At 60.0% G+C, this 11,447-nt stretch overlaps 1 protein-coding gene across 1 annotated transcript; it reads left to right on the top strand.

Annotated features, from left to right (window-relative positions):
• Nucleotides 1–1,439: 1,439 nt before the first annotated feature.
• Nucleotides 1,440–10,380, top strand: LOC142025048 (vacuolar fusion protein MON1 homolog B-like). The gene is made up of 6 exons (XM_075017459.1): nt 1,440–1,535; nt 2,710–2,817; nt 3,259–3,657; nt 4,470–5,268; nt 7,295–7,442; nt 8,798–10,380. Exons 2-6 carry the CDS (start codon nt 2,730–2,732, stop codon nt 9,014–9,016), a joined length of 1,653 nt encoding a protein of 550 aa, XP_074873560.1. The 5' UTR covers nt 1,440–1,535; nt 2,710–2,729; the 3' UTR covers nt 9,017–10,380.
• Nucleotides 10,381–11,447: the final 1,067 nt, after the last annotated feature.

Here is an 11,447-nt window from a genome sequence, read left to right as displayed (position 1 = left end):
TTTATGATCAAGCCTGCAAAAAACAGCCTCGACCTCAGTGCCTTACAGTGAGGTGGAAGTGTGCATGGGCATTTCCCCCCCCGCAAAGTTAATTAAGTATTTTAGGAAAAAAACTTGTGGGAGTCCCTCCTGCTGCCGCCCTGAAAAGAGGGTTAGAGCAAGGTGAGAGAACCCAGGAGTCCGGGCTACCAGCAGGACCGGGTGCAGGAGCGCTCTGGCACTTTTAAGCTGTGTCTACACGTGCACGCTACTTCGAAGTAGCGGCACTAACTTCGAAATAGCGCCCATCGCGGCTACACGTGTTGGGCGCTATTTCGAAGTTAACTTCGACGTTAGGCGGCGAGACGTCGAAGTCGCTAACCTCATGAGGGGATCGGAATAGCACCCTACTTCGACGTTCAATGTCGAAGTAGGGACCGTGTAGACGATCCGCGTCCCGCAACTTCGAAATTGCCGGGTCCTCCATGGCAGCCATCAGCTGGGGGGTTGAGAGACGCTCTCTCTCCAGCCCGTGCGGGGGCTCTATGGTCACCGTGTGCAGCAGCCCTTAGCCCAGGGCTTCTGGCTGCTGCTGCTGCAGTGGGGGATTCATGCTGCAGGCACAGGGTCTGCAACTCGTTGTCGGCTCTGTGTATCTTGTGCTGTTTAGTGCAAGTGTGTCTGGGAGGGGCCCTTTAAGGGAGCGGCTTGCTGTTGAGTCCGCCCTGTGACCCTGTCTGCAGCTGTGCCTGGCACCCTTATTTCGATGTGCGCTACTGTGGCGTGTAGATGTTCCCTCGCTGCGCCTATTTCGATGTGGTGCTGCGCAACGTCGATGTTGAACATCGAAGTTGCCAGCCCTGGAGGACGTGTAGACGTTATTCATCGAAATAGCCTATTTCGATGTCGCCACATCGAAATAGGCTACTTCGATGTAGGCTTCACGTGTAGACGTAGCCTTAGGCGTCTGCATGCTGTCAGAGGTGTGATGTCACAGGTCAGCAGGAGAGAGGGTGGTCTCATCATGTAATGTGGTGATGATGTAGCATGAGGTGATGCAACCACCGTTCAGTGACGTCACGAGTCGGCGGGGTGACGCCACAACAAAGCAGCGCACAAAAGAAGGTGATGACGTAATAGTGTTTGGCGTGACATCATCCCGCAGCACGATGACTTCATGGCTCAGACAGCAGCTGTCTCCCAGAGTCCCCGTACCATTGGCCTACGAAAACCTCGCCGCTCTCTGATTCGTGGAAATTTGGGGCTGGCATCTCTGGATTGGCGGAATGAACCTCTAGTTCCGCCCCCTATGCGCTCTCTAAGCTCTCTGATTTGCTAAGGGGTGTGACAGTCCGGCTCCCGCCTACTCTAGCTCAGCTATGCTCTCTGATTGGTCGCTACCTGGCACGCGTGTGACGCCCGGGACACTTCCCGTCCTGTGATTGGAGGGCGGCGCCGCCGGCCCCGCCCCTTTCCCCGCGCTCGGTTCCGTGCTACGCGGGGCCGGGACCCAGGCGGCCGGAGAAGCGCAGGGGAGTTTCCCGGGCGCGCGCATGGTGAGGGGCTTCCGGGGCCGGGAGGGGAGACCCCCTGGGGGGGGTTCCCCTGCGCACACCCCCGGTGGTGGTGGTGGAGGAGGGGAGACCCCCCCATAGCTACATGGGCAGAGGGAAGAAGCCCCCACCCCGCAGATGTGCTGGGAGGCGGCTGGGCCTTGGATCCCTGTGCGGTGTCGTGTGTTGCTGTTACTCTGCTGCTCTGCCCCAGAGGGGCTGCATCTCAACATGCCGCTATGCTTGGCGTGCCTTGGGCGGTGAAAGATCCCCCGGATCTGTGGGGGGATGGCTCTCCTGTTGCTGAGATGCAGCCAGCTCTGGGGAATGGTCACACTTAACGGGGAGGGCTTGCCTGGTGCTAAGTGCAGCCACCTCTAGGATCGGGTAGCTGGGGAGATAGCGGCACGTGATGTCACATGGGCAAAGCTTGCTTGGTGCAGAGGTGCAGCCACTTCTGGGGTGCGGCAGCTGGGGGCAGCATCTAAGAGTGCTGTGGTGTTTGAGAGGAAGTTGAGGGATCTGGGCTCTGCCCCCGGGGGGCGGGGGTTTTGGTGTTGCAAGGAAGGTGCTGTGGGTCTTGCAGTGCTAAGCCTGGAACTGTTAAGTCCCTGGTGTAAAGCGATTAGTGAATAGGGCCATTTCCTGCCTGGCATCCCTGCTGGGGCGTGTGAGAGCAATTAGAGTGGGCAGGCAGGCTGGTCTGACCAGCTTGGCCCTGCCTTGCTGGCTGCTGGGAGTGGCCCAGGTTTTCCAGGGCTCCAGGCCTGACTCGAGTCCATCTGGTGGTTTCATCTCCACGAGGGTGGAGGGGGGCCCAGTGGGTTATGACAGTGGAGAGCAGTGGGGGGGCTGGGAGCCAGGATCAGGGTTCTCTGTAAGCTGTGTGGCCGCTCAGGAAGGGTTCAAACGCTGCCCAGATGATTAGCAGAGCACCCATAGCTGGCCTTTGTTTCTGCTGGTGGTGCGCAGTCACACAGGCTTTGGTGCACATACATATTTATTCCACAGATGGATGGAAAAGATTAGAGGGGCCATTGGCCAGGACTCCTGGGTTTTCCCCTGGCCCAGGGAGGGGAGTGTGGTCTAGTGGCTAGAGCGGGGGAGGGGTGTGCCAGGTCTCCTGGGTTCTGGCTCCAGCCCTGGGTCTCTACTTCTGGTGCCTTTGCTGCTGCAGGTGCTCCCTGGGGTGTGGAGATGGCCTGCGCGGGCGAGCCCAGCTCACCGCCACAGGACGGGATGGCTCTGCCCCAGGAGCAGCCCGAGCTGAGCCTCACAGACACAGGTGAGTCTCTGCCTGGGGGGGCAGGAGGGCATGGGGTCACCCCCCATCTTGCGGCTGGAAGTGTTGGTGGGGCCATTGCCACAAGCTGCCACTGGGGACCCTGGCCCTGCAGTGGGGACGCTCTCCTGCTTCCTCTGCCCACCCTGTTCCGGAAAGGGCCATGTGGGAGATGCTGGAAGGAGCACCCCAAATTAGTGACATGGGGGGGTAGGAGAGAGGTCAGGGGGCAAGGGCTCCTGGGCCCCTCCCTGGCTTTGGGAGGGGAGTGGGGGGTAGTGGTTAGAGTGGGGCTGGAGGGCTGGAAGCCAGGACTCCTGGGTTCTCTCCCTTGCACTGGGAGGGGAGTGGGGTGTAGTGATTAGAACGAGGGGGGAGGGGGAGTCTGGGAGCCAGGACTCCTGGGTTCTCTCCCATTGGGGTGACTCCCTCCTTTGCCCCCAGGTGAGGATGAGCCCAGTGCCGGCCTGGAGGTGCTCCCTGCCCTGCAGAGCAATGGCCCCCTGAGCGCGCCCGATGCCCAGGAGGAGCAGAGTGACAAGGAGCTGTCCGACTCGGCCTCCACCGACGCTTTGGAGGACTCGAGCGAGTTTGGGCGGCCCCTGGGGGTGGGACCCTGTGAGCTGGGGGCTCCCCCGGGCCCCCCCGCGCACCGCGACGAGGATGTGACGGCCGCCAGCTGGCGGGCACGCCGGAAGCACGTCTTCGTGCTGAGCGAGGCCGGCAAACCCATCTACTCGCGCTACGGCAATGAGGAGGCCTTGTCCTCCACCATGGGCGTCATGATGGCCCTGGTGTCCTTCATCCAGAGCGGGGACAATGCCATCCGCTCCATCTACTCGGGTAGGCTGGCACTGAGCTGCAGGGCTGGGCAGGGCGCTCTCCCCTGGCGGGCAGGACCAGGCACTGGGGCCATGTGGTGGGGGGCGGAGCATGGGGCGCTGTCCTGCAGGGAGCAGGGTAGGGAGTGCTGTGCTGTGGGGGGCGAGGCAGGGGCCAGGCAGGGGTGCTGTGCTGTGGGGGGCAGGGCAGGGGGTGCTGTGTTGTGAGGTGGCAGGGAACTGGGGCCATGTGGTGGGGGGCGGAGCAGGGGGCGCTGTCCTGCAGGGAGCAGGGTAGGGAGTGCTGTGCTGTGGGGGGCGAGGCAGGGGGCAGGTAGGGGGCATTGTGCTTGGGGGGGCGGTGCAGAGGGTGCTGTGTTGTGGGGGGGCGGGTAAAGGGGCACTCTCTCCCCAGCTGTTGCCACTGACCCATATTATAACTGAGTTCCTGAAAAGTCCCTGACACTTGCCCCCCAACAGCCGAGGTGAGACCCCAGTGTCCCAGCTGTCGGAGCCTGGGGATTCCATTCCCCCCACTGCGGTTCCAGGTGGGGTGCTGGACAAGCCTGCCATGGGGTGTGAGGCTGGGTGGGTGGATAAAGCCATGAGGAAGCCAGACTGTGGGAGGCCTGGCCCCCCACCTCATCTCCTGCCCCGCCTGGGGTGCGCCATACAGGAGGTGTGACAGATGGGCAGTGGAAGGGAACTTGGGACTGGCGCTGGCTCCTCTCTAGCCCCCAGGCAGGGACTGGCTGCTCAGGGGGCTGGGGAGTGGCACTCGCTGGGTCCTGGGAGCAAGGGCCACTCACCGTCTTCCCCCGCCTGTCTGCGCAGACGACCGGAAGCTGGTGTTTGTGCAGCAGGGCCCGCTGGTGCTGGTGTCGGTGTCGCGCACGTTGCAGTCGGAGCAGCAGCTGCGCCAGGAGCTGCTCTACGTCTATTACCAGATCCTCAGCATGCTGACCCAGGTGAGCATCACCCGCATCTTCGAGCGCAAGAAGAACTATGACCTGCGGCGCCTGCTGGCCGGCTCGGAGAAGATCCTCGACCGCCTGCTCAACCTGGTGGAGTCAGAGCCGGGCTTCCTGCTAGGGGCAGTGCGCTGCCTCCCTCTGCCCGCCTCCCTGCGGGACGCCCTGGGCACCCTGCTGCAGAAGGCCATCACCCCCAACCTGGTCTTCTCCATCCTGGTGGCCCGGAGCCAGCTGGTCACCGCGGTGCAGGAGCGGGCGGTGATCGAGGAGTGCCGGCTGGAGCCCACCGACCTGCACCTGTTGCTCAATCTGATCGGGGCCAGCTCGGCCTTCCAGGCCGGGGAGATCTGGACACCCATCTGCCTGCCCCGCTTCAACCCTGACGGGTACTTCTACGCCTACATCTCCTACCTGGACGCCGAGTGCACCGTCTGCTTGGTGCTGCTCTCCACTGACAAGGAGTCCTTCTACGCTGTCTCGGACTGCAAGAAGCGGGTGGAGGAGGCCATGCGGACGCAGGGCTGGCTGCAGGCACTCTCAAGCGGCCTGCAGAGCCCCTCCTACGGAGTGGGGCAGGTGGGGGTGCCTGACCTGCGGCACTTCCTCTACAAGCCGCTCGACATCCCGGAGAACTACCGCCAGCTGCCCCAGTTCACCAGGTACCGTGGCGCTGTGGCTGGCGGGTTGGGCGTGCGGGAGGCTGGGCCGCGGCGCTGGCGTTGAGCTCTGACTCTTGTTGCTGAGCCGTGCGAAGGTGGAAGACCTCCAAGGTACGGGCGGGAGGGGGCACCAGGGAGCCAGGGGACCAGCAGGGCTGCTCCCCCCGGCACTCACTGTGCGGCAGGTCACAGGGTGGCGGCTGCTGTGCTGGAGTGGGGGATACGTGTGTGTACCTGTGTGTCTCACGGGGGGTGGGGGGCTCCTGCAGAGGGTAACCTGGCGAGCAGGTGGCACCTCCGGGCTGCAGACAAAGGGGAGGTGGAGCCTGAGGGGTCTGAATTGGAGCTGGGAGCTGGAAGCAGTGAGTCTGGGCTGGGACAGAGAGAGACAAAGGAGGGGGCCAGACCCCGGCTCCAGGGGCCCCTTGGGGCCTCCTCTCCCCAGCATGGATTGGACTGGCTGTCCCTGACTGCTGCACTCACTCCTGTGTACGACGCTGCGTCCTGTCGGCTACTGAACCCGCTGTTCTGCTGCAGAGCGAGAGTCACTCCTGCCTGTGGCTGGGGGCAGAGCCTGGGGACCCCCTGAACCCCACCACAGCTGCTCTCTCCTGGCAGTGAGGCTGGGGGCGCCGCGCTGCAGTCACCAGGGCAGAGGTCAGCAGAGCTGTCCGCGATACGAACGTGCAGCTGTCATGCAGCGGCGTGCCCCACCCCAGAGGCAGCTGTGTTACAGCCCAGGCCCCCTGGGGAGTGTTTTGCAGGCAGCTTGGATGTGCCAGCAGGACTGACCCCCTCCTGGGCAGACAGCTGCCCTCCCATCCCCCCCACTCCCCTGCAGCTCCAGCGTTAAGCCAACTGTACTCAATCCTGGCTTTAAATAGGGCACGTCACATGCTTCCCAACAAGGAGGCATATGTGTGAGATGAGCTGCTCGTGGGTATCATGGGGGTGGAGAGGGCCCAGGGCATGCTGGAAAGTCAGCGGCCTCAGCAGTGCCATCACGTGAGGGGCCGGAGCAGGTACCACAGTGCTGGTGGGAGGGAGCCCTGACACCAGGAACCTCCCAGGGCCCCTGAAAGGCAGGCAGCTGATGCTGTCTATGTGTGACAAATGAGGAAACTGAGTCATGACACGTTCTCATGTGCTGGAATGACAGAGATAGAACTTAGGAGTCCTGGCACCTGACCCCCACCGCTCCAGCCTCCTAACCGTTACTCCTCACCCAGGGCTGGGGATGGAACCCAGGAGTCCTGGCTGCTCTGCTGGGAGGAGGGGGAATTAGGGTTAGGGAGGAAATTGCAGCGGAGGGCTTGTGCCAGTGTAGGAAGGGTTGGTGCAGGGTAGTTAATGAACCTGTTTACCCTCTGCAACAGTTCTTCCTGCCAGCAGGGCTGGAGATGGGGTCTCTAAACTCCTTGTTTGGAGCCTGAAATGGAAGGGATTGGCTCAGGATAGACCTGTCAGTCAGTCAGTCACAGGGGCTCATCCGGTCCAGTGTTCCCTCCTCACATCAGAACAGGAGTCCACCTGTCTGGGAACCTCCTTCCCATCCCGGATGAGAGCAACCGGTCTGTGTACCCGGAGAGGAGGGACTGGCTAGCTGTGCCCCATATACTGCAATAGGTTCGAGATCTCTCATCCTCCTGCCTTGCAGCACCAGAACCCTGGCCTGATAGTCGAACTGTTCGGTGAGCAAAGCCAGATTGCACAAGCCCCTGTGCTCGCCAGTGAGACTCCTTGCCACAGGCTCTGGGGGCCGACGGCCCTGCAGACCTGAGTATTGGAAAGATCTCCCACCGAAGGCCTGGTTTGGGCAGGGCTGCTCTGGTCACGTGTCTCTCCCTTTCAGCAGTGGGCCTGGGCAACAGTTTCCTGTGGGGTTCCTTCTGCTGTGGGCAGGCTCACGTTCCAGCTCTCACCACGTTTCTTCCTAGTGCAGCAGGTTCTGCAGGGCCCAGGATGGAGGCACTGGTTCTTGCTCCTTGTCTAATCCCCCTTCCCCTGGCTTCTCTCACTCCTGCAGCCCAGAGCTAGAGGGGCCATACTGCAGCGAGGAAGAGCAACACCGGCTTTTTGACCTGTACCATTACCTGCACAGCCGCATCCACAGCACCTCTCGCCCCCTCCGCCTCATCTACCACGTGGCCGAGAAGGAGACGCTGCTGGCCTGGGTAAGGCAGGCAAGAACAAGGCACCAGAGGGCAATCATGGGCCCTGATCTCCCCTGGCAGCAGCTGGGTCCCTCCTCCTTCCTGGCAGATGCAGGAGGACCCCCAGTACGCCCTCACCGCGAGTGACACAGGCTTACTGCAAAGTCAGGCGGTGGCGTGCACACATGGGGCAGTTCCCCCCGAGTTAGAGTGATGGGCTCGAGCTCTCTGCTGGGGGTGCGCGCATGTGTGTATGTGTGTGCATGTGTGTGCGTACGCACATGTGCACAACCGGGGAGTCGGGCGATTACTCTGTTCGTAACAGAAAGTTGAGCAGCTGCTGTGATCACGTGATTCCAAGTTGCTCCTAGGCCTGACCCCGGACCTTCACCTGGCATTGGGCAGGGGCTTGGGAAGAGGCTGTTCCCTGTCTCAGTAATCTAGTGTGCGACTTCCTGCTGTCCTTCCTGTCTCATTCGTGAGCCCCGTGTGGGAAGACCAGTCATTCCTAGCGTGGGAAGTGATCACCAAGCTCTCACCAGTCCTGCCTGGATCGCTGCGATGATGTTTTCCTGCTTGTTCCCACAATTCCAGTGTCAAGGCCCCATGTGCTGTAGAGTTCCCAGCCTGCAGAGGGCTGGGCGTGGGTCTGGGCGATACACCTCGGTGTGATGTGCCCGCTCCTGTTGCAGCGGTGTGCTTGGGTTTCAGGTAACAGCTGGCCTTTTGGAACAGACACCTTGTGCTTTTCCTGGCTGTCACACTGACAGCCTCATATGGGTTACAAGACTGTGCTCCTTCCCTGAGGGCTAATGATGAGACAAGGATGGGTGGAGGGGGTTGTAGAGAGAGCACAAGGCCATAAGAAGGGCCAGACTGGGACAGAGCAATGGTCGGTCCAGCCCAGCATCCTGTCCCCCAGCAGTGACCAGCGACAGGCACCCCAGAGGGAACGAACCGAAGAGGGAATCATCGAGGGCTCCGTGCCCTGTCATCCATTCCCAGCTTCTGAGGGAGGCTAGGGGCACAATTCCTGCCCATCCTGGCTGCTGATGGACCTGTCCTCCATGTGTCTAGTTCGGTTTTGAACCCTGTGAAAGGCCTGGTCTTTACAGCAGCCTCTGGCCAGGAGTTCCACAGGTTTACTGTGTTGCATGAAGAAATACTTCCTTTTGTGGGTTTTCAACCTGCTACCTATTAATTCCATTTGGTGTCCCCTCGTTCTTGTGTCCTGGGAACAAGTAAATCCTCTTTTCCTTTGTTCCACACCAGTCATAATTTTATAGATCTCTATCATATTCCCCCACCTCCCCCGATGGTGCTGGGCATTGGGCCAAGGTTGGGTTGACTTGTCTTTCTTTTTACCTTCTCCCCAGGTCACCAGTAAGTTTGAGTTGTACACTTGCTTCAGCCCCCTGGTGACCAAAGCTGGTGCCATCAATGTTCTCACCAAGCTGCTGCGTTGGATCAAGAAGGAGGAGGACCGGCTCTTCATTCGCTACCCCCCCAAGTACTCCACCACGCCCAACCCTGGGAAGGGCGCCAAGGGGGGCCGGCCCGATGGCACTGAGAATGGATTTTTTGCTGGTCTCTAAACCCTGGCCTGCTTTACCTGGCGCCTGTATTCACTGGCAGTTGGACAACTTTGGGGAAGATCCCCAGTCCTCCATGCCGCTGAGAAACCACTCCCCAGGAGCTAGCTCAGGCTGGGCTGTAATGGGTGGTTGCCTCTCTGTCTTATTTATTGGCCTACTTGTGTCCACAAGCCTGTGTTGGGGAGGTGTGGTTGTGGGAGGATGTCTCCGGGCCCTTATTGCTTCACTTTGGGCCGTGTGCACTAGGCTGACATGGGGCGAATAGAGGCACGACGAGCTTACACTGTGGCTCCTGCGGCCTGTTATGGGACAGGCCTGTACCAAAGGACTCCATGCACACAGAGGACCTGGGGCTGGGTATGGCTTTTCTTTGACGACATTCTTGTAGCGCTTGGCTACTTCCCCTGAAGACGCTGCTCTGTGCTCCCAGTGTGGACCAGCTGCAGAACCCTGCGCACCGGGCTGTAACTGGGTTTTTCCTTCCTTTGGCTGTATTGCAGCTAATGCTCTCCTTTGGCAGCAGAGTCCAGCCCGCTTTGTGGTCACTCTGCTCTTTAAAAATCTGGGCCTGGACCTTAGAGTTTCTTGCAGGGCCCGGAGGTCAGCACCTCAGGTTTGCCGATACATTTAACTGGGTGCTGCATCTAGAAACACAGCTCTGTGTGTGGTGGGAAGGAGATTACCCCTTTGCCTCGCCCCACACGGATGCCCCTTGGTGCTCTGCCTTGGAAATGGGAGATGCCCAGCGTGTTGTGTTCTCTTTCCGTGAGCTGGTCGTGTTAGTCAACGCCTGCACCAGCGCCCTCTTCCCTTGCTGCGTTAATTTAATGCTTCCCTTTGGAAAGGCAGATCCTTTCACAGGAAGATTTGAATTGCTGTTTGAAAGCAACAGACTGCCTCCCTCCTTTGCTGGCGACGCCTGTGCTCAGCCCTGTGTTAACAGGGCTGCCCCTTCGCTTGTTTGGGTCTCCTTGTCCAGCCTGGCTGCTAGAAGGAAGGGCTGTTTGTACTTGTGCTCTGCTCCCTGGCCCACCCCAGCAGCAGCTGCAGCTCAAGGCCTGTCACAGTGCTTTGGGCTCACTCAGCATGGCCGCAGCCCGACTGAGCAGCAGTGGGATTGACCCAGACTCCCTTGGATTGGCTTCTCCCACGAAGATCTTGGAACACCTCTGTTGAGCCAGCCCCTGCCCGGCTTTCCTTCTAACTTACGTCTAGCTGCTCCAGGAGACCAGCTGTTGCGTTTTGGCATACGTGATGCACTGTGCCTGGAACCGTCTGGGCTGGCTGGCTAACGAGGTCTCGACCTGGCTCTCCTGTTGAACTGAGAATCAGTCTTATTAAAAGGTTGTTTTGATGAGGGTCAATCTGCCTTGATTGCCAGCCAGCTGCTTCCAAGGGAAGGGGGAATTGGTGCTCTCTAAGTACTGGCTACGTTGCCTTGGCGGGGTTTCTGCTGCAGTGAGCTGCTGTCAGCTGGGTGCAGATGGGAGGTCTGTTGGAGGACCAGACTAAATTTAACACATTCACCTCTGGAGATGTCAGCTTGCAGATGAGTTTGCCCCAAACGTTCTCGTGCTAACCCTGTGTCTAGGTGAGGTTGTGATGGGGTTTTGGGGTCCCCCAAGCTTTGCACCCTGTCCGCAGGCAGGAGGGTCTCTTACGCAGCAGGAAAACAGCGGGTTTATGAGCCGACAGGACACAGCATCGTACAGAGGAGTCAGTGCAGCCAGCAGAGACAGCCAGTCCAATCCATGTTGGGGAGAGGAGGCCCCGAGGGGCCCCCAGAGCTGGGGCCTGGCCCCCTCCTTTGTCTCTCTCTCCCAGCCCAGACTAACTGCTTCCAACTCCCAGTTCCAATTTAAACCCCTGAGGCTCCACCTCCTCCTTTGTCTCCCATACAAAGGTGTTACCTGGTCGTCAGGGTTACCCTCAGCAGGACCCCACACCCTCTGTGAGCCACTCACATACACACAGGTATCCCCCACTCCATCACATCTCTCCCCCCTTCCAGACCGAACTGAGTGGGGTCACTCAGCCGGTGACCTGGGGAAGTTCGGGGCCCTCCCCTTGTGATCGGGCATTGGCTGTACCCTTGGTGCTTTCCTTGATGTGCGCCACCTTCATGTTATAATCCTGCTGGGGGAGGCTCCAACTCAGGAGCTTGGTATTGGCCCTTTTTATGTGATGTAGCCGGACAAGTCCCTTTAGTTCCCTCAGGCTGGTTGGTCTCCCTGCTTTGGCCCCGGTTCGTCAGCCACGTTCTCAAGTCGGGCAGGCAGAGCCCATACAGATGCTGCAGCATTAACAGATTAAATAGTTCTTTTTTGGTTTGGGCCCTGCCCTGTGTGACCACCAGCCCATACAGCTGCTCCGGCAAATGTTTGGAATTTAGTTACAGTCCAGTAAAAGAAGGTACAAATGCTTCCACCCT

The sequence above is a fragment of the Carettochelys insculpta genome, chromosome 22 (assembly GCF_033958435.1).
Source record: "Carettochelys insculpta isolate YL-2023 chromosome 22, ASM3395843v1, whole genome shotgun sequence".
NCBI lineage: Eukaryota > Metazoa > Chordata > Testudines > Carettochelyidae > Carettochelys > Carettochelys insculpta.
This window is presented reverse-complemented; position numbering and strand designations above follow the sequence as displayed.

What these genes read in the sequence shown, in the direction of transcription:
- LOC142025048 (XM_075017459.1), top strand. Translation starts at nt 2,730, where the DNA reads ATGGCCTGCGCGGGCGAGCCCAGCTCACCGCCACAGGACGGGATGGCT. An exon ending in GCTGAGCCTCACAGACACAG is followed by an intron (nt 2,818 to 3,258) that starts GTGAGTCTCTGC and finishes CTTTGCCCCCAG; the next exon opens with GTGAGGATGAGCCCAGTGCC. An exon ending in CAGCTGCCCCAGTTCACCAG is followed by an intron (nt 5,269 to 7,294) that starts GTACCGTGGCGC and finishes TCACTCCTGCAG; the next exon opens with CCCAGAGCTAGAGGGGCCAT.